The 22,473-nt window shown below is 41.3% G+C and overlaps 1 protein-coding gene across 1 annotated transcript in view; it reads left to right on the plus strand.

The window, feature by feature from the left end:
* ALK (ALK receptor tyrosine kinase) overlaps positions 1–22,473 on the plus strand; it is a 313,240-nt gene that overhangs the window by 271,298 nt on the left and 19,469 nt on the right. The window contains exons 12-20 of the mRNA XM_027890791.1: positions 6,972–7,134; positions 11,516–11,666; positions 14,101–14,232; positions 15,066–15,210; positions 16,067–16,249; positions 17,729–17,827; positions 18,796–18,948; positions 20,106–20,204; positions 21,922–22,108. Of these exons, the coding sequence (XP_027746592.1) occupies positions 6,972–7,134; positions 11,516–11,666; positions 14,101–14,232; positions 15,066–15,210; positions 16,067–16,249; positions 17,729–17,827; positions 18,796–18,948; positions 20,106–20,204; positions 21,922–22,108 (1,312 nt within the window). The remainder of the gene's footprint in view (positions 1–6,971; positions 7,135–11,515; positions 11,667–14,100; positions 14,233–15,065; positions 15,211–16,066; positions 16,250–17,728; positions 17,828–18,795; positions 18,949–20,105; positions 20,205–21,921; positions 22,109–22,473) is intronic.

Genomic DNA, 22,473 nt, shown 5'->3' on the forward strand with positions numbered 1-22,473 from the left:
TCCTGTAATGCATTTAAGAAACCTCAGGCTGAGTCTGTCAAGGCTTTTCCTTTGATGGCCACATATTTACTGTTGTGCAAGTGAACCAACAGCATCAGGACCACCCTGAAGTCCCAAAGACTGCATTGACCAATATGAGCTCTGCCAAAAGTAATTACAGCTAATAGGATCTTTGACTTGTGTGATGGATCACACGATATAATATTTCCTTCTTAAGAAATCATACTAAAATAATGAACTGTGTTCCTAAAGCTGAGGAGACAACAGGATAATAAAATGCCCTCCCTAAGTCCCCAGGCCAGCTCAGCCTAAGCAGCAAGAACTACAGTCTGAAAGACAGGTACCAGCTTGTTTACGTGACAGTAAATCCCAAGAAGCTCCATTGCCTTCAAGGATATGGGCCCTCCATTTGCTCATTTGTATCTGGAAAAAACCTCTTATGTATACCTGCTGATTTTGCCTGTGCTTGGAAACCTATTTTCAGCAGAGGTGATAGTCAGTGTCACCAGCCTCCCCATCCTCTCTGTTGTCAGGCCTTGTACCTAGTGAATTGCTTCTTTATCCTTGCCCTTGCTTGTTGTGGCTTGGCATGCCTCCAGGAAGTGTACACTGGAGGTTCAAAACACAACACAGCCACAGTGTGAAAGATCCTAAAGCTTCCAGAAATCTGTTAACCACTGTCATGTGTCACACATGGGATTAGGAATGCACTGTCTGGAATAAGACCTGAAATTCCTACAGCCAATGTGGTGGTGTTATTTTCTCAAGTTTCTAGATTCCCATGACCAACACAGAAAAATTCTAGTGGTTTTCAAGTCACACAGTTCCTTGCAGTGCAAGGTGGCCATTATTAGACAGGTGTTCACAAAGCAATGCAAATGCTTTCTGTTTCAAATAACTAATGATGTTTTATTTGCTGATATACCAGCTTCTTACTGAAAGGTTGCAGGTGAGACTTAATTCTAGAAGCAGCCTGCAAAAAAGTTGTAACAAAGCCTGCATATACAGAAGATTCAAGCAGCTTTAATGGAAACCAGGATTTTTGATTGAAATGGTTACATCTGTACAAAAGGCTGGGTGCTCTTTATTTTGTTGTAAACCAGGCTTACTCTGGCTTTGTTTTTACATTGATTAGGTATTAGTTTAAATAAAACTCAAAGCTCCTTAAACTATAACATTGTTCAACTACCAATTAAAAAGCCAATTTATATCAAACCAATCCAATTTCCTTTTGTACACAAGGCTAGAGTATGGGAAATACAGGCATATAAAGATACAGTGAGCAGTAATAAGGAACTCGAGGTAAACAAATTGCTATCATGGAAACTGGAGGAGACAAAAGGGGATTCTCAGTAGGCGAAAGGAGATAACAAGACACAGAGCAATCAAGCTTTAATTAAAGATTTCTGGTGTTTCTGAATAGACTGTAAATACCATGAGGATAGCCTCTCTTTTGATGTTACAGCTTTTTATCTGTCCCACTGACAACTTACTTGTGTTAGGGCACACAGTACAAAAATGGCATGTTGTGAAAAGTGCAAAAAGTTTACCCTTTTTTCCCCTCAAATCTGCTGTTATTTTGTCCCTTCTGTCTACATATCCACCAGCTGCTGCACGACTGTGGTTTTTTGCAAGGAAACTGTCATCAAATCATTTTCTCATCCACACTGGCCTACGGTTTTCCTCTGGTCTCTTTCCCACCGCAATTAGTGGTTGCACAAATTTTGTCTTTTCCATCAGGGAGAGTCCTGTTATGAGTACTTCCTTGGCTGTTTCTCGGAAGAACTCTGAGTCACGTTAGTTAATCAGATGAAGGAGCTGAAAGGAACAGCGGAGCAAGTATTAAGTAAACGAAAATTACATTTGGTTGCTCTCTGTGTGCAATTATACTAACTGAACTGTTGGTATAATGCAATAAAAGTATCTGCAGAATTGTGTTTTTGTATTAAGCATCAATTAACACAGTGAATAACAGCTCAGTGCCCTCCCCCCAACAAAAGTAACATCCTGAACAATGATGGAAAATGTTCAGAGACAACGGTGGGATCGCAGAATATGTAGGTATGAATTTCTTTATTGCAGTGTTTTCTCCGTAGGATTCAAAATAGCAAAGGTGCAATACAGAAAATCATCATGAAACCAGATACCAACACAGCAAAGTTGAATTGGCATAACTGCTCTCTAGGGTTAATCATGCAATTGAAATACACAGGGCAATTCACAGATTTCAGAGTTAAATTTTAAAGCTGCTCACTTTTAAGAACAGCAGGTTAAACTGTGCAGAAACTGCTACAGATGTCAAAAGGTTTTGAAATACATTTGCCACCTCCACCCATTTTGGTCTTTGTTATCTAACATTTTCACAATCCTTTGTAATTGTGAACAAAAAAATTCCAAAAAGTTAATAACATGTCTCACTTGACACCCTTTATGGAAGACTTTTTAAGTGAAACATAGCAAAGAAAAGAAATTAGTTGTCCTCATGCTGCTTTTTTAGTGTCTGGTTTCCAAAGGTGGCAAGAAACAAGGTGTTCCTGTTGCTGTTCAAAGTCACCAATGCCCTTACCCCGTTATACTGACCACAGATAATTACTTAAAAGGATGCCCTGTTTTATATAGACACTTTAGAAAAATATAAAGCATAAATCAAGCTTTTGATTATTTCTTTGAAATGATACTCATGATCAATCTGGCATACATATGTCATCACTGCAGATCTTGTTGAACTGAAAAACATGTCCAAGTCTTCCATTGCTGCCCTCATTTAGAAAATAGAATCAGAAATAGTAACTCCATAAATAGTGGAAAAGCCAACCCACTTTTAGTCTAGCCTTACCTCTATGACTGGTTCTGGTACTGCTGGCAAAACTCACTAATTTCTATGATTATTTTATATCCCCTTAATGTTTTGTAGACATGTTTAAGAGGTCAGGGACTGCAATTGTGAACACAACCTAGTTGTGCAATTTACCATCATCTTTCAACCCTCTGCCCTATTAATCTCTGGCAAACTTAATCCTGGAGAAGGTAATAATCTCAAATTACTGCTCATAGGACATTATTAAATGGCAGAATCCAAAGCAAAATTGAGAGGTTTGTTCTTCATTACCTCACTGAGCATGTTTGTTATAAATGTTTGTAGTATATTTTGCCTACAGACTTTCAGCACAGACCAACCTTGGAACTAGTGGTAATGCTATGGTAATGCTATGTGTTACCGGTATTACTGAGAATTACAGAATTACTGAGATTGCTCATGCACTGAGTGAAAAGTACAGCTCTCCACACAGACCATGGTGACAGTGGCAGCCAAATGTTAGTGAAGATTAGGATGGGCAGTTTCCTGTAAGCCTCTGATTTCCCATATTGGCCAAATATTGTAAGGGAAGCTTTTGAATGTTTTTACAAACAGATGAAGCAAAATTCTGCTTGTTCATGGCATCAAGTTTGTTGACATCTGCCTTAGAGGAAGAAGTAAAACAAACTCTCTGAGGAACAGCAAAGAGAATTAATTGCCTCCAGAAGTTTGGCCACAGGGGTTCTTATACCCCTGAAGCATGAGACTTTATAGCCCTTATTAATGTGGGTTTTTACTCTGTTGGAAGTAGGAATAGCCTTTTGTCCTGAACAGAGGTTGTGGCATCAAGTTCCACAAACTACCTAATTGTTGTTTTAGAGCACTGATGCATTTCACTAACGTATTATTATTCTAGGTTCCAAAATAAGCCAAGTATCATGACGCTTGGTTGGCAATTTTCTGAAATCACTGAAGTTTTGGTTTGGAATGAGTTTAACCTCAGTTCAAACCAGCTTGATTTAACAAATGCCAGTTAATACACTTGAGCCCTTGAGGTATAACTAAAATGGCTCTGTCTGTTTTGTGGTGCGGAGTTTATGTGCTGTATATGTGCCAGTGAAATTGCTTTCTATGATAGAAGTACAAATGTGGTTTAGGCTTTGCTCCACTCTTCAGTGTTGCTGGTTATTATTTGCAGCAGTGCCTGCAGGAGTGCTACCTCAGGCTGCAAGTGGTATCAGAGCTTCAAACAAATTAATCATTTTAAATCCTGTGGGGGTTTGTTCATTTTGTTTTCCAAGAGCAGGACATCACTCCCCTTTACTGTTGCTGAAATCCAGCACCTCGATTGCTGTGCATTTTGTGTATCTAGCCAAACTGTGTGAAACCTAGAATATCTACTGTACTCTGTTCTGCATGAGTGACTGTGTGTGTAAATACATCAATCAGTAAATGTAATTTGGAAAGAAAACTTGGGAAGGAAGAATTCTTTTAAAAAATTGTTTTAATAGAGCCAAAATTACATTTCTTGCAAAATGTTGTTTCTGGGATCTTACCAAAGTGTTGGAGAGCTTGTTAGGGAGCTTGAGGAGGGCAGGTGAGTTGGGGGAACAGGCAGAAACTAAATATTTCCTCTCTCATGTTTCTTGTGAAACTAGGGGTTCTATCAAATGAACTGATGTATAAATTATTCACTGAAATGTAGTACCCTAATTCTGAATCTCACTGTAATCACCTTTTTTCCCACCTCAAATAGAGATTGTTTTAAAACAGCATCTTACAGTTTCCAATTACGGAACATATGGAGATCCTACATTAAACTACTTGTTTGGTTTTGTCATGGGAATGCTCAGCTGTTTCTGGAAACTGGACATCTGTAACTTGTCTTAAGTTGGGCAAACTTCCATAATCTGCTAGTTTTGGGGGGAAAGGTTTAGACTGGAGAGTCCTACTGTTTTTCCCATCGTGTGAGCGTGAGGTGCCAGCAGTTTTAGCCTGTCGCACACAGCAGAAGGAAGGAGAGATGTGCTGTGCCATATGTGACAGACTACAGTTGTGCACAGATGGAAAAAACCTATGCTTCTCACCAAGCTGCTGAAGGATTTTCGATTCAGTGCTGCTACTTTAGTCTTTGGAGATCAAAATAATGCTTCAAACTGAATTACTGTAAACTGCTGTGGCATGCAGCAACCTGTAGAAGTGCTCTCTCTGAGCTCATAAGACATGCTGCAGTCATTTCCAGAATCGAGAGAAAATCAATACTTTACAGGGAGTGAAATCTTACTTTTAAAAAGAAGTGGTGGGTTATCTAAAGCAGTCAGTACTCTGTTTTGTTACTGGGTTAGCACTTTCAGATCTTGGGCTCCTGTTACATCTGCATGCTGAGGGTTGGCTCTGTGAAACGTGTAAGAGAGCAGAGGAGGGGAAGTGCGGGGGTTTTAGTCTGTATCCAGAATTGTAACTAAGACCCATCTGTCCTAATTATCTTGAAATGAGGGGTGGCTTCTTCCTGTGCCATATTCTGTCCCATTTAATTCAGTGACAAAGCTGTTACATGTTGGATTGGCTTCCAGTATATATAAACAGGAGGAGGACTGTTTGCAAGTTAATGCAGCAATGACAGATGAGGAGACCATGCAACACCTGGCTGTAGGTTTTATCAAAATCCCTGCTGGTTATATTAGGTGCAATCTCCCCATGGACTTCACTTGGGTCAGGTTTTGGGCACAGGTCACTACCCAGCTCTGCTAGTTCTGAAACATATCTTTTCCAATTCTTGTCTACCATCTACCTGAATAGAGCAAGTAAATATTCTTGCTAGCACTGACTGAAGCAGCTGCAGAACCTGGGAGGCTTTACAGACAATCTTGTATACATGACTGTATCAATAACAATAGGGCCACTTCTGAAATCTAAGATAGTACTTCCTCTGCTCAGTCCTTACATCATACTCCCTGGCATAACATTTCTGTGGGTTTTCATTCCTTGTTCTCTCAAGCTCTTAAAAGCCAGATTCTAAGAGCTTAGTGCAGATTCACTAACCTTAAATTACCAGCATTGTTTGCTCTTACCCTGATTCTGCCTCTGCACTGGAAGTGAGCCCCCTCTTGTCCGTCCTAGAGGCAGGACAACAAAAGCTGTTCTGGTTGCTTCAGTTGGAAGTTTGAAGGTATAATGTTTGAAGCAGAAGGACATTCTCCTTCTGGAACACCAGGGCTTTTAAGGAACCAGAGGGCCACTAAAGAGCATTTTGGAATAAGATCCCCAGTCCCTGGAACCCAGTGGGAACCAAGAGCTGCCGGTTTCAGGTCCGCCTGTTCTGTGTGTTACATGTGTAATAGTCTAGAGATGTTTGCCAAGGTCAGGTAAGCAGGTATGTGTGGAACAGGATTTATTTCAGAGGACTAAATCAGAAATGTGAAGCTTAACCACAGCAGCATTATGCACACACTATGTCTGTCCTAGGTTTTATGACTTCCAGTTTTCCTTTTTGATTCTCTCATATTTTGGGCTTATTGTTCCCTTGAAGGTCACCTGCGTCTACCTTTGGGAACATATTTGATATTTCACTAGAGACATCCAAATGGCTTCTTTTTGTTCCAAAGGAAGACACTTACCTGCCTGCTTTGCTAAACATATGTTTCAGTGCAGGTGGCTAAGCCCACTGGGGTATTGCAATGTTAAATCACTGTGATAGCTGACAGAATGAGTCTCTCATCTTCCATTTAGTGTAAGATTTTGCTTTGGTTTTGGGATGTTTTCTGTGAGGATAAGTATCTTCTGGTGCGAGACTGTTGATGTCAGAGCTACTGAAACATTTTGCTTTAGTAACTTCTAGACCTTGCTTCCTTAGATACCCTCTTACCTCTTGTTCTGGGAGGTTTTGGGGGCTACATTTGAGACAAAGGAGGAGAGGGGAATTCTTCCATTTGTTATCTAAGAACTTTAAGACTTTATACTGCCACCCATTGCAGAAGGGTTGGAGAAATAAGTGAAGTATGTAAATACCTGTATAAAACAAGTAACAGTGGCAAAAACTGTGGAGAACCCTTGCACAGGAGTTTTGAGGAAATTATGTTCTTCCCTTGGTCCAGTGAGCAAAGCGAATAAAGAGCAGAACAGCTCCTTAATCTTTGGATGTTGGGATCATGCTTTGTATATGTCCTCGTTTCAGAACACTGGTTATTTACGACATGTGGTGCCAGTGGTCCCTACGGCCCCACACAAAGCCAGTGCAATGATGCCTACAGGAACTCCAAGCTCAGTGTGACTGTAGGAGCTGAAGGGATTCTCCAAGGTATTCAGATCTGGAGAGTACCAGCTACCAACACATACAGGTAAGGGAACCATCTCTGATTGCCATGGTGTGTCTTTGTATCTGAAACTTGCCCAAGCTGCAGATACATATGAGGCATTTATGAAGTGTTGCCTTCAGAAGTTTGGCCAGAACTGCTGGGGGTTTTACTTCTCCATGATCCTGTGTTTTCTAATGTCTCCAGTCTCAGATTTGTTCTCTGGAAGATGCAACTTTTTTGGTGAAAGAGAGAAGAAAAGAGAAGCAACTATTTGAGGCAGGCAAATCTTTAGCCTAAATGGTTACAGGTTGTGAGAGCTGCATCAGTAGCTGAAAATGAAGCATTTTGACCTCCCCAGACCAAGAGGAATATATATCCTATATGTCATTCATTGAGCTCTGGGATCAGAATGAGTTTTTCCCACTCTTCACCTGACATAGGAGGCACAATCATATGTCAGCATTTAAGAAAGGACAGCTTGCGTCAACCTCTGCTCAGCATCTTCACTTTTTTGAATCTAGACATGGCAAGTTGAGCCTGTAAGCCTGACTTACCACTGTAGAATTGATTTTGGAAGCCAGCCACCTAAAAGGTAGGCTATGTGATACTGAGGGTTCTAATGCTTAAATCCCTCTGTGGAGTTATTTTCAAAGAGAGATGATCAGATACGGTTCAGTGCTACTTAATCAGATTTTCACCAATCATTTTTTTCTTTTTGCTCTTGCTTGGGAAAGAAGTACAATCGAAGTGTAGTTCACTGTATCTGAATGGTAACATGAAGCCATTACATGCATCAGTTTATAAGCAGAACTGTCATTTTGAATCAGTTACTGTCTAGTGGTGTTTTTTTATGCAACATTCCATATTGAAGCCAATGATGGTATCATGGATTTCAAAGCAGAACATTCCACTGAATGCTTTGAACAAATTTCAGTTAAAATTTACTGGTCCCATCTTTTTTTTTTCTTTTTTTTTTTTTTTTTTTTGAAAAAGAATGTTAATATTTAGGCTAGATGTCAGCCTCTAACAGAGGTCTAGTGCAAAGCAGTTTTAAGAAACTTGCTAGGCTAGGCGCAAGTTCTGCCTGAGTGCCTATTACCACAAGGATTGATGGTAATGAAAAAAGCATTAATGATATTTTACCCAGCTATCAACAATGAGGTGCCCGAGGTGAACAGAATTTTTCAGGAGCAGCATTCAGTAAATATGGTTTTAAAGTACAGCCCAAAAGAGAACAGGCAATAAACTTACAACACTGTCATTTCTTTAATATCAGAGTCCAAGAAGAGCCAGAATTGCCATGCGACTGTAGGCTGATTTTTGCTATACAATACAAACCAGGGGCCCTGCAGGGAGGATCTGTCTATTTAAGTCCTATAAATGACCTAACAGACTTTTAGGTTCTGTATAGATAATAGATGTATAATGTCATGTGTAACATATATATAAATGGCTGACATTTCTCTTCTGCACCTCTTAAGGCTATAGTGGAAAATTCACAGCCTGGGGAAAGGAGGAGGCAATTGTGGGCTTAAATTAACTTGACATCTTCCTGATTCTGGTCTGCTGAAGGGGCAGCAGAGTCCCCCAGTATAGCATAGCCCTAGGAAAATGTCAAGTTGCAATATCAGTTCTAGGGCTTCCCAAAGTCTGGACTCACTGGCTGTATTTAGTTCTCCCCTGCAGGCCTGCTGCAGTGTGGGTCCTGTAAGTCAGGCTGATAGCATTGCTGATATACCTGACCTGGAGATAAATCCTCCAGGTGGCTGTTTGGCTCTTAAGAAAGCTGCTGTTATGCCATATCAGTGTGTTTTACACTATGTAGTGTACACTCCTGATAATTCCATTAAAAATTGCATAAAAAGGATACTGATTTTGTGAGCATGAGGCAGAATATGCATTATTAAAATATAGGCAGCTCACCTGTGCGTAAAACTCTACTAGCACAAGTACACCACACCCAGAAAACCCTTCTATCTATGAAGGTCTGGATAGGCTGCCACACACTGTAGTACCCATATTTGAAAAAGGGGGCTCTTACATGCTCTGGTTTGCTCACATGGGACTGCACATTATGTAACAATAATATTAGATACTCTGAAAGAGTATTTTTCCTTCCAGATTTCCTTCTAAAGGCTTCAGAAGGAATTCTAAGGATTCAGAACATCTTGTCATCTAGGCCTATGATCAAGTACGACAGAAGTGAACTGTAATAAATTGCATGTTATCATCCATTATCCAATTTCTTTCCATTTTTAAAGGAAGAGTCTCTGGTTCATTTTACTGAGTGACCCATTTGTTGTCACTTCCACTGTCCTCTCTTTTCTATGGTCCCTTCTTGTAAGGTGGCACAAGAACACAGCCCAGTGGAGTGAAAAAATGTGTCCTTCTAAGTCAGGCAGCCTAGGCACTGCATTTTCTCATACTCAAACTAGCTCCAGTGTTTTCCATAACCTGGATGTTATGGTGGTTGTTTTTCTCCAGCCTTGGTTTGCACAGCCTGATCCTGAAGGGTATGATTTTCTTTTTCAGTTTCTACAAGTGTCATAGTGAAAGAAAAGGATGAAGGCAGTGGAAGGGGTTGTGTGTTCTTAGTGCACCTGCTCAGGTTGCTGTGAATCTTTCTTCAAGGCTGATATGGTTAAAAGGATTCCTCCTGTAAATGAAAGGGGTCCTGTTAAAGTCTGAAGGCAAGATAACCCATCTCTTTAAACAGTGACACCTATGTTGAATAGTGAATTATTGTCACCTCAATCCACTGGTTTTTATTTGTCTGCAGACTTTGAATGAGGCCAAACTGGGTTCTCCTGAACTTCCTGACATCATTGCTTGTATGCAAAATCTGTTCTTACACATAAAAATATGGCCCCTACTTGCAGCCAAATAGCCCTGCCAGCTTGCTGTGCCTGGTAGTGCACCTCATTAGCCATTACAAAATTCTACAGCCCATCAGTTCAGTCTTCAGATTCGTGCAGCATCTGTTCAGGGTGGCCCAGTGCTGTGTCCATCACTTTTTTTGCTGGCTCCAATACAGCCTTACTAAGGACTGATTGTTCTGGTTATCAGCAGTGGCACAAACATAATCATATCACATTGCAAGGATCTAATATGCTTTATGAGATACTTGTTGCTCCACAGTTTTTCAGCATCAGGACTGCTCCATGCTGGCTGCCTCAGAGCAGTGTCACAAGGTGAGTTCCTCATGCTAATCATCAAGGCAAGTTGCTGGCTGAAAGTGAGCTGGCTGCTCAACCTGTTCAGGGTTCAGTACTCACTCACAGTGGTTTGCTCTGCTTGGGGCCTATTGGCACACAGGACTGTGCTGGGCAAAGACCAGCCAGGTGCTAAAGGAAAGGAGGTGCTAAAGCAGAGCACCTAAACTATGACCGGTAGGAAGCCAAGAGGAAGTTTTATGTTCTCAGTCCTGCAGTCACTGGTTACACGCTCCAGGTAGAATTTTGCTCTTATGGAAATAGCTGCAAACCTACTAATGTCAGTGGAGGATCATCTGCCTATTTCAGATCTAAACTGAGCTTGCTGTACCATCACTCACTTGTCCAGAAAGCTGAATAACTGTGTTTCGTTGCAGCAGAGATGTGTGTTTTATCATGACCTTTATTAAGTACTTTGAAATCCTCTGATAAAAGCTGCTTCAAGTACGTAAATTGTTAGAAAGGGAGAGGGAGGAGCTGAGCAATATGGCGGTACAGCCAAATCTTTGAGTGCATCAACAACAGCAAGCACCTCTGAATCCTGACTGCTTGAAATAAAAATCCCAGAGCATCCTGTATGCAACCTGTCCACACCTGGCTAGAGACATTCCTGGTGACCATGAGTTAAGCCAGGGGACTTTTGCCTTCTTTGTTTATTGCAGGTAATATCATCTCCATCTACTCTTCTATAGTCCTCTGGTCCTGGGAATAAGAGAGCTGTTTTCCATCTGGTCCATGCTACCCGGACCAGTTACACTGTCTGCTTTCTCAAATATCTCTCTGTCAATCTCATGCTTAATGTTCTCTTTAGCCATATGTCCTGTTTTTAGTAGTTCTCCTGCTTCTATTCTTTCTGTTTCTTGCTGCAAACCTCTCAAGGCTGTGCCTTCTGGGAAATAAGATGTGTTTCATATATTAAAGTTGGAAATGTAAGGACTTGTTCCCTCTGTCCTCAGTAGTGTTTGCCCAAGAATCATGTGAAAGAATCTGTTTTGTAGCTACCCAAGTTCACAGATCCAAGTAGAGCAGAAAACCCCAGTCTTCAAGCTTTGGGTTTAAATCTATTTAGAATGTCAGGTCTTCAGGGCATGGCTCTGTGATACTACGTTCAAGTGTGCAAAACTCTCAGTGCCCAGAATTGGTTTGTACTCCCTTCCAACTGTCTGGGACAACTCAGGCACCAGGCTCTTGTTTTGTTTTTTTTCCTGCAGCATCTCAGGCTATGGAGCTGCTGGTGGGAAAGGAGGGAAGAACACCATGATGCGGTCCCACGGCGTGTCTGTATTGGGAATTTTTGACCTCCAGAAGGATGATACTTTGTACATTTTGGTGGGACAGCAAGGAGAAGATGCTTGTCCTAGTGTAAGTCATTGGGTTTTCTGTTTTGCCTTAGTCTTTTCTACCAATCCATGGAGTTTTGTCTGTTCACACAGAAAAATGTTGTCCTCAAGGGGCTTGGGTTCTATGATTCAAGGAATAGGTGCAGTTTTACTGGGAGAACAAGAGTGTGAAAAGATGAAGTACCATGTCACTGTGCTCACTTCCTCTTCAACATTTGGGCCCCATTGATAATACACTACAGGTTCCTGACTGATCTGCATATCTTGAACCATCTGTGTGGGGTTTTGGAGAGAAAAGGCAACCCTGCCTTCCTTTTCTCTGGAGATCACTCTTCAAGGTTGACTTCACAGGGCTTTGCCCTTGTTGCACTGTTGAGGCCAGCCCTGCCATTGTCATAGTCCTCTGCAATGGTGGAGACACCCACTTCACAGGGCCTGTTTGCTTATTCTCTGTATGGCAATAGGAGAGACAAATCAGTCACTGCTGGGTCTGTCCTGATTTTTGTGTTACTAACCAATCCTTGCTGCAAATGTCGTGACAGAAAGGTGCAACTTCACTGTTCGCCTGCACAGTAATCTATTAATTATTAAGTATTCTTTGGCAGAAGAGGGAATAGGAGATTCTTGTGGAGGAAACTAAGCATAATCTGATGATATTTCACCTGCAGGTTTGAGCTGGACATTTACATGCTGTGCGTTTCTCAGCTGTTGATGGCTGGCATCCAAGAGATGAAAGCTTAGCAGTCTGTTACAGCAGAGAAAGGTTGAAGGATACAGACAAGAAAGACGGGTTCTCAAGGCTGGCTGCTGAAGTAAATAATGTTGAAACTAGAATTACGCATATCTGCAAACAAACCATTAATATAAAGCCTTTTTGAAATGAGAAATGCCCTAACTCAAACTTCCATCTAACGTCTATAACTAGGACATTCCAGCTGAGTGTAATATATGGACTCATTAAATTGCAGGCCACTGTAATCTTAGTGAGAATTTATTGAGTGCTAATGTAATTCTTTCATTGAGGCAAAGAGATTGCATTGACTTGTAGAGGGGACTTTTACTAGATTGGATTGTAATCAGTTATGTCTTTGCCATGAAGGATTATTTTTTTTGTAATCTAGTGGTTCCTTTGGGTCATTGACTTTGTCGTTTTATTAATCATTCCCACCTAACACCAAATCAATTAAGGAGAAGGAAAAATAGGGAAAGGAGGACTGTTTAGTTCCACAGGCAGGTCTGCATACACAAAATGGATGCTATTCATTCTGTGGCACAACCTAGGAGACATTTTGTTGTCAGCAGAATAATTTGTAATTTGAGGATGCTTTTATCAGGTTCCTCTTCCAAAAGAAAATACATGCATGAAAATAGAAGGAAGTAGAAGGTTAATTCTATTATAACAACTGTTTGTGCATTTTTCCCTCAAAGTGTTGTTGGTTTAGTAAGTTCCATATGCAATACAACAAGATAGTGTAACTGATATAAAACCTGTAAGGTAAAATAAGCTTAGAAGCAAAGTTTGCAACCTGAAAATTCTTACAGCAGAGTCCTGCTTTTCATGCACTTTAGTGTTCCAATTTAAAACCAAAACAATAGTTAGGTCATAGTCCTGAAGTACTTATAAATTATGGTTTAATGTTGTGTTTGAAATCAGTTGGTGAATCCAGTGATTTGCCTAATATTGAAAGTTCGTTATGTTTGGTGCTAATTGATGGAAGGGGAAAAACTCTAAGTAAGAAATATGAAGCCTTTTTAGAGAGGTATTTTCATTAACATCAGGTGAACATAGCAATCAAATGTGGGATTGCTGCTGTTTTGATAGGCTTTGAACTGGTAATTACAGTAAAATTGTCGCTGCAGTATAAGCATCAGATCAACATCAAAACTTGCTTGGAAGTCCAGAGAAATACTGGGTGGCTATTCTATTCTGAGCTCGTTGCTAGCGTCCAGGCTCTGACTGCCTAGGTTAAAGTTAGCTCTGGTATGTGAGCCACAACAAATCTTAGTTCTGGATAGATACACATTGATTGCTCGGCCCATTGGAAATGAAGGAACACAGGTTCTCTCTCTGTCTCTGCCATTTGGCTGTTGTGTGACATGGAACAAGTCGCAGCATTGCTGTTACTCTGTTCCCCCCACTTGTGAAATGCGGACAGTTAATGCTAGGAAATATTTGCAGCAAATTCTGCTATATTTTGTACATTAAAAGTTTATGGAGCTGTTGTACACGGTAATATATGTCATCACCGAGCTTGATTATATTAAAAATGGCAGCAAATGCCTCGCACAGAGGTTAAAGCCCAAAGTGAGATTCTTCTAGGAGAGCATTCACTTGGTTCTGCTTACGTAGTTTCGCTGGAGGACGATTTCTTGCTTTGGGAGGGTAAAGCATCCCTGAGGCTTCAGTGTGTACAAGGACATGGAAATTTCATTCAAACCTGGTCTTCTGTTTGCAGACTAATGACGTTATACAGAAAGTCTGCATTGGAGAGAACAATGTGATCGAAGAAGAGATCCGTGTGAACAGAAGTATCAATGAATGGGCAGGAGGAGGTGGAGGCGGGGGCGGTGCAACTTACATATTTAAGGTATGGAAACATAGTCTGCCACACACCTTCAGCGTGAACACATCCTGCCACTGGCCTCAAGTACTGCAGCCTGAAATATTTGAAAATCCTTTGCACACATCAGGGAAAGAGGGCATTAAGTGAGCTCTGAATATCCTTAATTTCCAACTGATAGCTGTAGTGATCTGACCTGGCCCTTCACACATCTTCAAACTGATGTGCAGTATGGCCACACAAACATGGGGTTTGAAGGGGATGTTTATCCCCTTCAGAAACTGAGCTGCTAAAGCATAATTCTGCAGCAAAGGGCAAATTCTGCAGGACTTTATTCAACTGTGTCATTGTAGAACATTAGACTTCAGCTATACATTTGTCCTCTAGGGTGCAATGACAGAAAAGTTGAGGATAAGCCTGTGTGTTTTCTATTGGCAACCCTATAGCTAAGGATCACTGATCTTTTCTGTCATGTGCTAGCTGAGACAGCACTCATTCCAAACACTGGTTTCAGGCAGTCCTTTGCCAGTGGAAGCATTATATTGCACTGTATAGAGCAGTGTTTCATTTGATGAGAGTCATCACATGGTAACATTACAGGCTTTCTAAGAGCCATCAGCAGAGCAGGTACAATTCACAGAGGTGCTGATGCCACTGTTCCCTGTTGCAGAAATTGGTAGGACTAGTGCTATGCATTAATATGCTGGATATGGGTGCATCAATAATGCAATGATAATTTGTAGTGCTGAGCAGTCCTAGATGCCTGCTTGGTGCAATATGCAGTAACTACCATGTGGCTGAACTTCCGTGTACATATCTGACTCAGCTTGAACACTGCCTTTATTTCTGAATTTGTTAAGATGGAGAATGGAGAACCAGTCCCCTTGATAATTGCAGCAGGAGGTGGTGGCAGGGCCTACAGGGCCAAAAAGGACACATTTCATCCAGAAAGGCTGGAGAATGACTCCTCTATTCCAGGGCTGAATGGAAATTCAGGAGCTGCAGGTAAGGAGAGTTTATTCTTTTTTAAGAAAACCTTTGTGAATATATGGCACTCCCAGATTCCTCCTCACAACAAGGTGAGGCAAAACTCATGGAAACACAGTTCAGGGGAACACAGAATCATAACAGATGCAAATAGGAGGTACCCACAGTGCTGGATACTTGGCACAAATAAGGGTATAAGAGATTGTATAGCCATAGCAATGGCAACGTTCTCCCAAAATATCTCTCATAAACAAAGTTGTTTGATTTTTTGATGTGGGAGTTTGTAGCCCCAATGTGGCCATCCTGCTTCCTGCACTGTTTTGTGCTGTGTAGACATACTCACAGTTTCCCTGGCTTATGCAGAAAGAGCATAATTGCACCCTGGCTAGAAGTCTCTGTGAAGAGACCTTGGACTGAACAACCAGCAGAGCTGAAAGTGAGTCACTGGTGAGTATGTTGTATGGAGAGTGGGGCTGGGACATGTTTTCACCCATTTCACTAAATTCCTTTTGTTCCACTTCAGAACTGGCATAGGTTTTTTTCAAAAGTATTTTTTTCAAAGAGAAAGGGAAGGCTCTTTAAACCAGAAATAAGTGGTTTGAGAATAGGCAAGAATATCTTTTTATATTTTCCGTAGAAAATACTTGTCACTTTATGGTAGATGAAAAGAGGCACAGATGGTTAACATGGCAAAAGCCCTACAGGAAGGTCACAGTAGCACTGTGTAGCAAGCACATCCCCTCTTCTAACCAAGGCATGAGGTTCTTACTTTCAGCTGAAGTGCTTTGAGTAGGTGCTTGTTCTGCAGATCCTTGCAGTGTTTTTTGCACAAAAAATAACCCTGCCTGTGCCATTTCTCTTCTCTCAACTGCAGGTGGTGGAGGTGGCTGGAATGATAACACTTCCTTCCTGTGGTCAGGAAAATCCTTGCTGGAAGGTGCTACTGGAGGAAGATCCTGCCCCCAGGCCATGAAGAAGTGGGGGTGGGAGACAAGAGGGGGTTTCGGAGGGGGTGGAGGGGGGTGCTCCTCAGGTGGAGGAGGCGGAGGATATATAGGTAAAGTGGCTTCGTGTTCAAGGTGTCCCTTCCCCTCCTTTAGTGCTAATGATCAGCAAAATGCTGATAGATAATTCTCCTGTAGCTAGCATATTTGACTGTTATGTATTAGTATGTCTGTGTGTTGCCTTCTTAGCAGTAGATGAACGTATGGCATTTAGTCTTTGAGCAAACAGCCAGATGTCAGTCCCAGCCAGGGCTTTGCACACTGCAATATGTGACATTAAGACCCTGCTGTGATTTTCGAGCCTTTCATGTTGGGGTGACAGCACTGAAGAAGGAGCCGTAGGCTATGTGCTCCCATTGCCAGCACCTGTGTTTGGAGGACTTTGGTCCTGGAGAACTGGCAGCCAGACTTTATGTCAGGGGAAAGATTCAGCTTCTACCCTGCCCTGCTGTGGGTGGGGCTTGGTCCTACACAGGTGTCTCTGGGGGCACAGGCTCAGGCTGCCAGCCAGGACCTCTCTTAATAACAACACTGGTGTTGACTTTAGTCAACAAGGAGCTGATTTCACGTGCTGTGGGTCTCAGGACAGCTGTCAGATGGCTTTACGTTGATTACAAATGGTGTGGGCCAGATTCAAGATCTCTACTAACCCACAGTGTCTTGGGCCACATAGTTTCTTCAGCCATCTGCACTGTGGTGGACTTATTAACCCCTGGTTCTCCACAGCTTAAATTAAGTATTTGTTAGACTAGAAATCCTCAGAGGAAGTAGTGAGTTTAAATGATCAAGTGCATGTTTTGTACCGATGTTATTGTGTAATGCTTCTTTTTCCAACAGAATGCCTCACATGAAATTTTTAATTTCACCGAAGACAATTAAAGAGGAAAACTTCTTTTGGGGTGGGGTGGGGGAATCTTTGCATGCTTGTAGTACAAAATATATGGCTTGTACTGTGCTTCTAATGTTTTTTTTATGCATTGCCCATACTTTGCTTCAGATATATTCTTTAAGATCAAGCACAAATGAACAACTCATAAATTCCTTCAGTCCCCACTCCTGGTGGACCACCCTGCTTTCAGGGTGCAAAGAAGAGGAAAGATAGCAGTTTATTCATTCCCTCTGCTGACATAGTAAATACCTCAGTCAGCAAGGGCACTGAATTTAGCCCTTGAATACTGGCATTGCCCAGTTTCTTGGCTACATAAATTTTAAGAAGGGCTTATATGTTTCACAGCATCCAAATGATTAAAGATGAAGTTTGCACCTCAGTTTGCAACAGCCTGCCCAAAACAGAACTAATAAATTTTGATTGTCAAAAGCTACTGTTACTAAATTGAAGTTTGAAAAAATAAACTCCAGTGGTTCATGCAACAACTCACTAAATATTCCCTGTGTATTACATACCTTAATGTTTCTCTTTTCTCATTTGGATGCATCCCTAAATATGCTGAAATCATGCATGTTGCAATGTCTATCTGTATTTTGTTGCCACTGAGCCTCAGACTGTTAAGGTAACTTCTGGTTTGACATAGGTGGCAATGCTGCAGTGGACAATGACCCAGAGATGGATGGGGAGGATGGTGTGTCCTTTATTAATCCAATTGGTACTTTATATACTCCAGCACTTAAAGGTATTCATATTGTTCAGAAGTTTTCTAGTGGGTTTATTTCATGTTAGAAATAGTTTGCATCTGTAGGACATTTTACAATCCTTTGGGTACAGCTTAGCATCATGGACATGAGGAGGCAGAAAGATAGCAAAGTACAATGGAGAGTAAGCAGTAGAAGAAGAGAGAACATCAAGGCTATTAGGAAAGACTCCCAACAGTATAGTCTACCAGGCTATAGAATAATTTTGGGTAAGAAAAGTTGTAACAGAACCTCATAATTCAGATACATTAGGAAAGAAACAGGCAAAATACCTGACTGTTCACTAACAAGCAAGTTCATTAGAGCATCCCTCAGCAAAGTATCCAAGTTAGGCCAGGTTGTTTCTAGAGAAAACATTGCACTGCTGCTCAGCAGTGCATGGGAGTGATGAATGCTGCCACTCCAACTTGTGTTTGCCCAGAAGTCAGTGTCTTTAGTATGTTTGTGATGTGTTCATGAAGCACACAAAAGAAATCTACTTGTTAAAAAAAATACGTTTGCTTTAGAATAACCAGAAGTATTTTCAAATACAGATACACTCTGGCCTGGTAGATTCAGCTAGAAAGTTTTGAAAACATTGCAGTGCTTGATCTTGGAAGGAGTAAAGGCCAGGAAAGAATATGTTGAGCTCCATGGAATATGTTGAGCTCCATGGACCACTGCAAGAAAAAGTTTCCCTTAGCCTTGGCAGCAGCCTCCTTGCTAACCTGGTAGGACTATCTGCTCAGAGAGAGCCAGGGAACCTCAACTGCAGTGGGGCTAAGTTAGCTGTCATATGTTATTTTCTTAGTGAGGAAAAAAGGTGGGGAGAAATTGGTTTCTTAGATGGGCCCCATCCTGCCACATCATGCAACAGCAACCACCTTGTCCCCTGTTTCTGTCGAGGCCCAAGAGAATGATAAGAATGGTCTTTACAGTAATTAACTCAGCTTCTTCATCCACTCCCTAGTGACAGAGGGGCATGGAGAGGTCGATATTAGACTGCATCTTAACTGCAGTCACTGTGAGATGGACGAGTGCCATGTTGATCATGAGAGTCAAAAAGTCATTTGCTTTTGTGAGCCAGGCACAGAGTTGGCTGAGGATGGTGTGTCTTGCATAGGTAAGTAGGTGTGTGGGGTACTGCTAGCTTGTGAAACAGAAAGTGCATGGCCAATGCTGTAGTTTGGACTGTAAGACATCCTGAAACTGTTATTTAGTCTTCCTTAAACCTGACTTCTGTTGAATGCTTCCTTCTTTCCTGCTGCAGAGTTAGGATATAGCCACATGATCTCTGAGGACTGGCGCACTGAGCAGCATTGCTGTTTTGCTCTACAGTGTGTTTGACATACTAGGCAGATCTGTGGAGAGACAAATTTTGTGTTTGGTTGTGATGATGCTCACATTCTGCTCTGAAATCACGGAAGTGAAGGAATTTTCCAGCTAAATTTAAATTCCAGGCCAGTTCTCTTAAGAACAAAAACAACGTGCAAGGTGAAGGAAAATATAATTCCTGTGGATTTGGGCATTTAAGGTGCAGGTTCAGAATCTGTAAGAAATTCTGTGTGAGATCTCTCTGAGGAAAACTAAAGACAGTGCCTGTACTTACCTGTCTTGACAAACCAAATGGTCAGAGCTCCATTACTAGGTTTGCTTCATATTTTTGCACAGCAGTTAGAGCAGTGACTCCAGGCTTTTGGGACCCTGATTTCAGATTTGTCACTGATATGGGAAAATTATTCTGTGTTTTTACCATTTCTATCTGTAAGATGGGTAAAAAGCATGGCCATTTTGTCAAGGTAAAGTAAACCTTAATAGTGTGATCCTAGATGAGGATGCAGCTTTGGAATACCTTGCACTACACTGTTATCAGGTGTTTCTGCCTGGATTAGATGCATTTAGGAGGTGATACACTGCAGTTCTCCTCCTGCTTTTTCTGTGATTTGGCATTGACAGGAGCACTTTAACCCTGACAATGTAATGTTCTTTCTACGTCCCCAGACTCCTGTCCCTGGTTTTTATGGTCTTGTTTTCATACCCAAGGAGTTCACATGTTAATTCATTGATAGCAAACCATCTGTTTTAATGTGTTGATATTAACTGAGGAATGTGAAACAATGAGGTATGAGAAGTCATAGATCCTGTGACCTGATCATGCCAGAGGTTGCTCCTACACTATAAGAGCAACTGATGAGAAAATGGAAGGAATAGCAAAAAAAAAGTGGGTCCTGGAAGATCATTTCAAATATGTAATTCCTTCTTCTCCTTCTTCTGTTACAGCTGAGCCAGTGGTTCATCTCCCTCTCTCCTTGGTCTTATCTGTACTGACTTCGGCATTGGTGGCTGTTTTAATGTTGGCTTTTTCAGGAATCATGATAGGTGAGTGTTTCTCTGCAAAAGATATTTTCATATGAGGGCTGGATCTGAGCCAGGGATAATTGGGTCCTGGGAGGCAAAGGGATTCAGGTTTTTAGCTACTGCTATATGTAATGACACCTTCCCCCCCACACACCTTAGCTTCAGCTTTCAGTTGTTGTTTCTAACCACAATGACCAATTTGAGGAGGCTTCAGTTACTGACTGCATCTCGAAAGAGACATTACTGTTTCTGTTGTACTGTAAAGCTGCCAGAACACAGCTGCTTCTGGTTTTGTGAGATCTGTTGCTGTTCAGTGCCTAAAAGCTTCTTTATTTGTATACCTATATACACATTTTGCCTCTTAATGTATAACATCTGAGTTTAAACTCTCACAAAAGTTCCCCTTTTACACACTGCTACTTAGTAGGATTTGGGTATTCTTGGCATTTTTATTTGAAATTCTGAAAGGTATTTTTCACCTTTTCATCTTCTTATTTTAAACAGTCGCTCACCTGCATTCAGTGCAAGCAGAATAGGCTTGAATCAATGCAAAGCAGCCAGAGATACAAACCTCAGCTTTGCACCTTTCTTTGTCCACATTGTGTGTAGTCTAGGGGAGGAGAAGGATGTACCTAGAGCAGCAAATGGCAACTGTTAAATTAGATTTGCGCAGCTGTTTCAGTTTTAAGGATTTCAGGACTTATCAGTTGCGCACACATGGTCCTACATGTATGATTTCTGGCCTAACAGTACTTTTGTACAATTACTAAATACTTCTCAGGAGTGGAGCAGTAATCCTCTTTCCATCCAACTAGTCTATCATTTTCATCTCAGGAAAGAGCAACGATTGAAAAAATCAAAGCAAAGGCAATGAGGAGGAAAATGGAGGACAGGAAGGGTTTGTGGATAGGTCATTACATCCATCTGCCTTTGCGAGTGCATGTTTACCCCTTAAATTCTTCCCCTGAGCAATATCTCCTGGAGAAGATGCGATAGCTATTACCGTCACAGTCTTTGGGCTCAGTCCAGCTCCCACAGAAATCAATAGTGATTTAACCTGCTCATGATTGTCATCTTACTTTGGAAAAAGTCCTGCAATATCAATTACTATTTCAAGGAATATCCACAGGATGTTATCTTTCAAGGTGTGAATTCTAGTGACGTAGTAGAAGTATCAGTGAAGTGATGCAAGGAATATAGCACTACCATAAACTGATTTCAAATGCAGTCCAACTCTGTTGTTTAGAAACAGAGGAAGTTTTGAAGAATGAGCAAACAGCTTGGTCTATTCATTTTGAACAATATGATGCAATAATTCATTTCGAACTTTAGTCACTTCTGTGTGATTTAGGAAAATTGGTTATACCCCAGCTCCCTCCAATTTGGAACTGGACTCATATTTGGAATGCCCAGTTAAACTAAATAGAGAAGAACAAAAACCTCAGAACTGTGAAATCTAAGATCTCTGCAAGTGAAATAAATTTTACTTCTTCAAAAGAGTTCATGAGCAAGCCTGTTTCTTCATAGGATGTGTAAATCAAAGGTTCCTTTGGTATCTTCAGATTCCATTTTCTGTCTGTAATTATTTGATGTACAGAAACGTGACAGTGTCCCTGTCTGGTTTCATTCCCTGAAATCTGGCCATACAACAGCCAGTCCTAGCGAGATGTGCTGCACAGCTGCTGTCTTGTTCCAAAGTCAGTCTTTGTCTCTGGTTGACTGTGTTCTCCATGTTTAGTATATCGTCGGAAGCACCAGGAGCTACAAGCCATGCAGATGGAGTTACAGAGCCCAGAATATAAGCTGAGCAAGCTGCGCACCTCCACTATAATGACAGACTACAACCCCAACTACTGCTTTGCAGGAAAGACCACATCCATTAGTGACCTTAAAGAGGTGCCTCGAAAAAACATCTCCCTCATCCGGTAAATTCATCTTTGCCTTCCCCATCCTTCACACTACACACTCACTTGGACTGACTCTGTCACAGGGGTGTGAACACACATCTCTGTGCAGGCACATACAAATTCTTATGCACTTTTAGTCACATACCCCTTTTCAGTAGCTGCAGTAGTTAGGCTCGTGTGGAAGGGTCTAGATTTTGGCAGTTCAACTTTTACAGGTGCAGTGTTAATCTCCTGGGATTATGAGGAGAACTGAATAGTCATCACCAGTAATTCAGATACATCTTTTACAGACAGGGCAGTGAACAGCCCATTTACAGAATGAACTGATGAAATGTTGGGAAGACTGAGGCTTACAGGAGGCTTCTTTAAAGTCTTTAGCGGGA

This window comes from Empidonax traillii, unplaced genomic scaffold, assembly GCF_003031625.1.
Source record: "Empidonax traillii isolate 1590-97213 ecotype Southwest subspecies unplaced genomic scaffold, ASM303162v1 scaffold297:size655095, whole genome shotgun sequence".
NCBI lineage: Eukaryota > Metazoa > Chordata > Aves > Passeriformes > Tyrannidae > Empidonax > Empidonax traillii.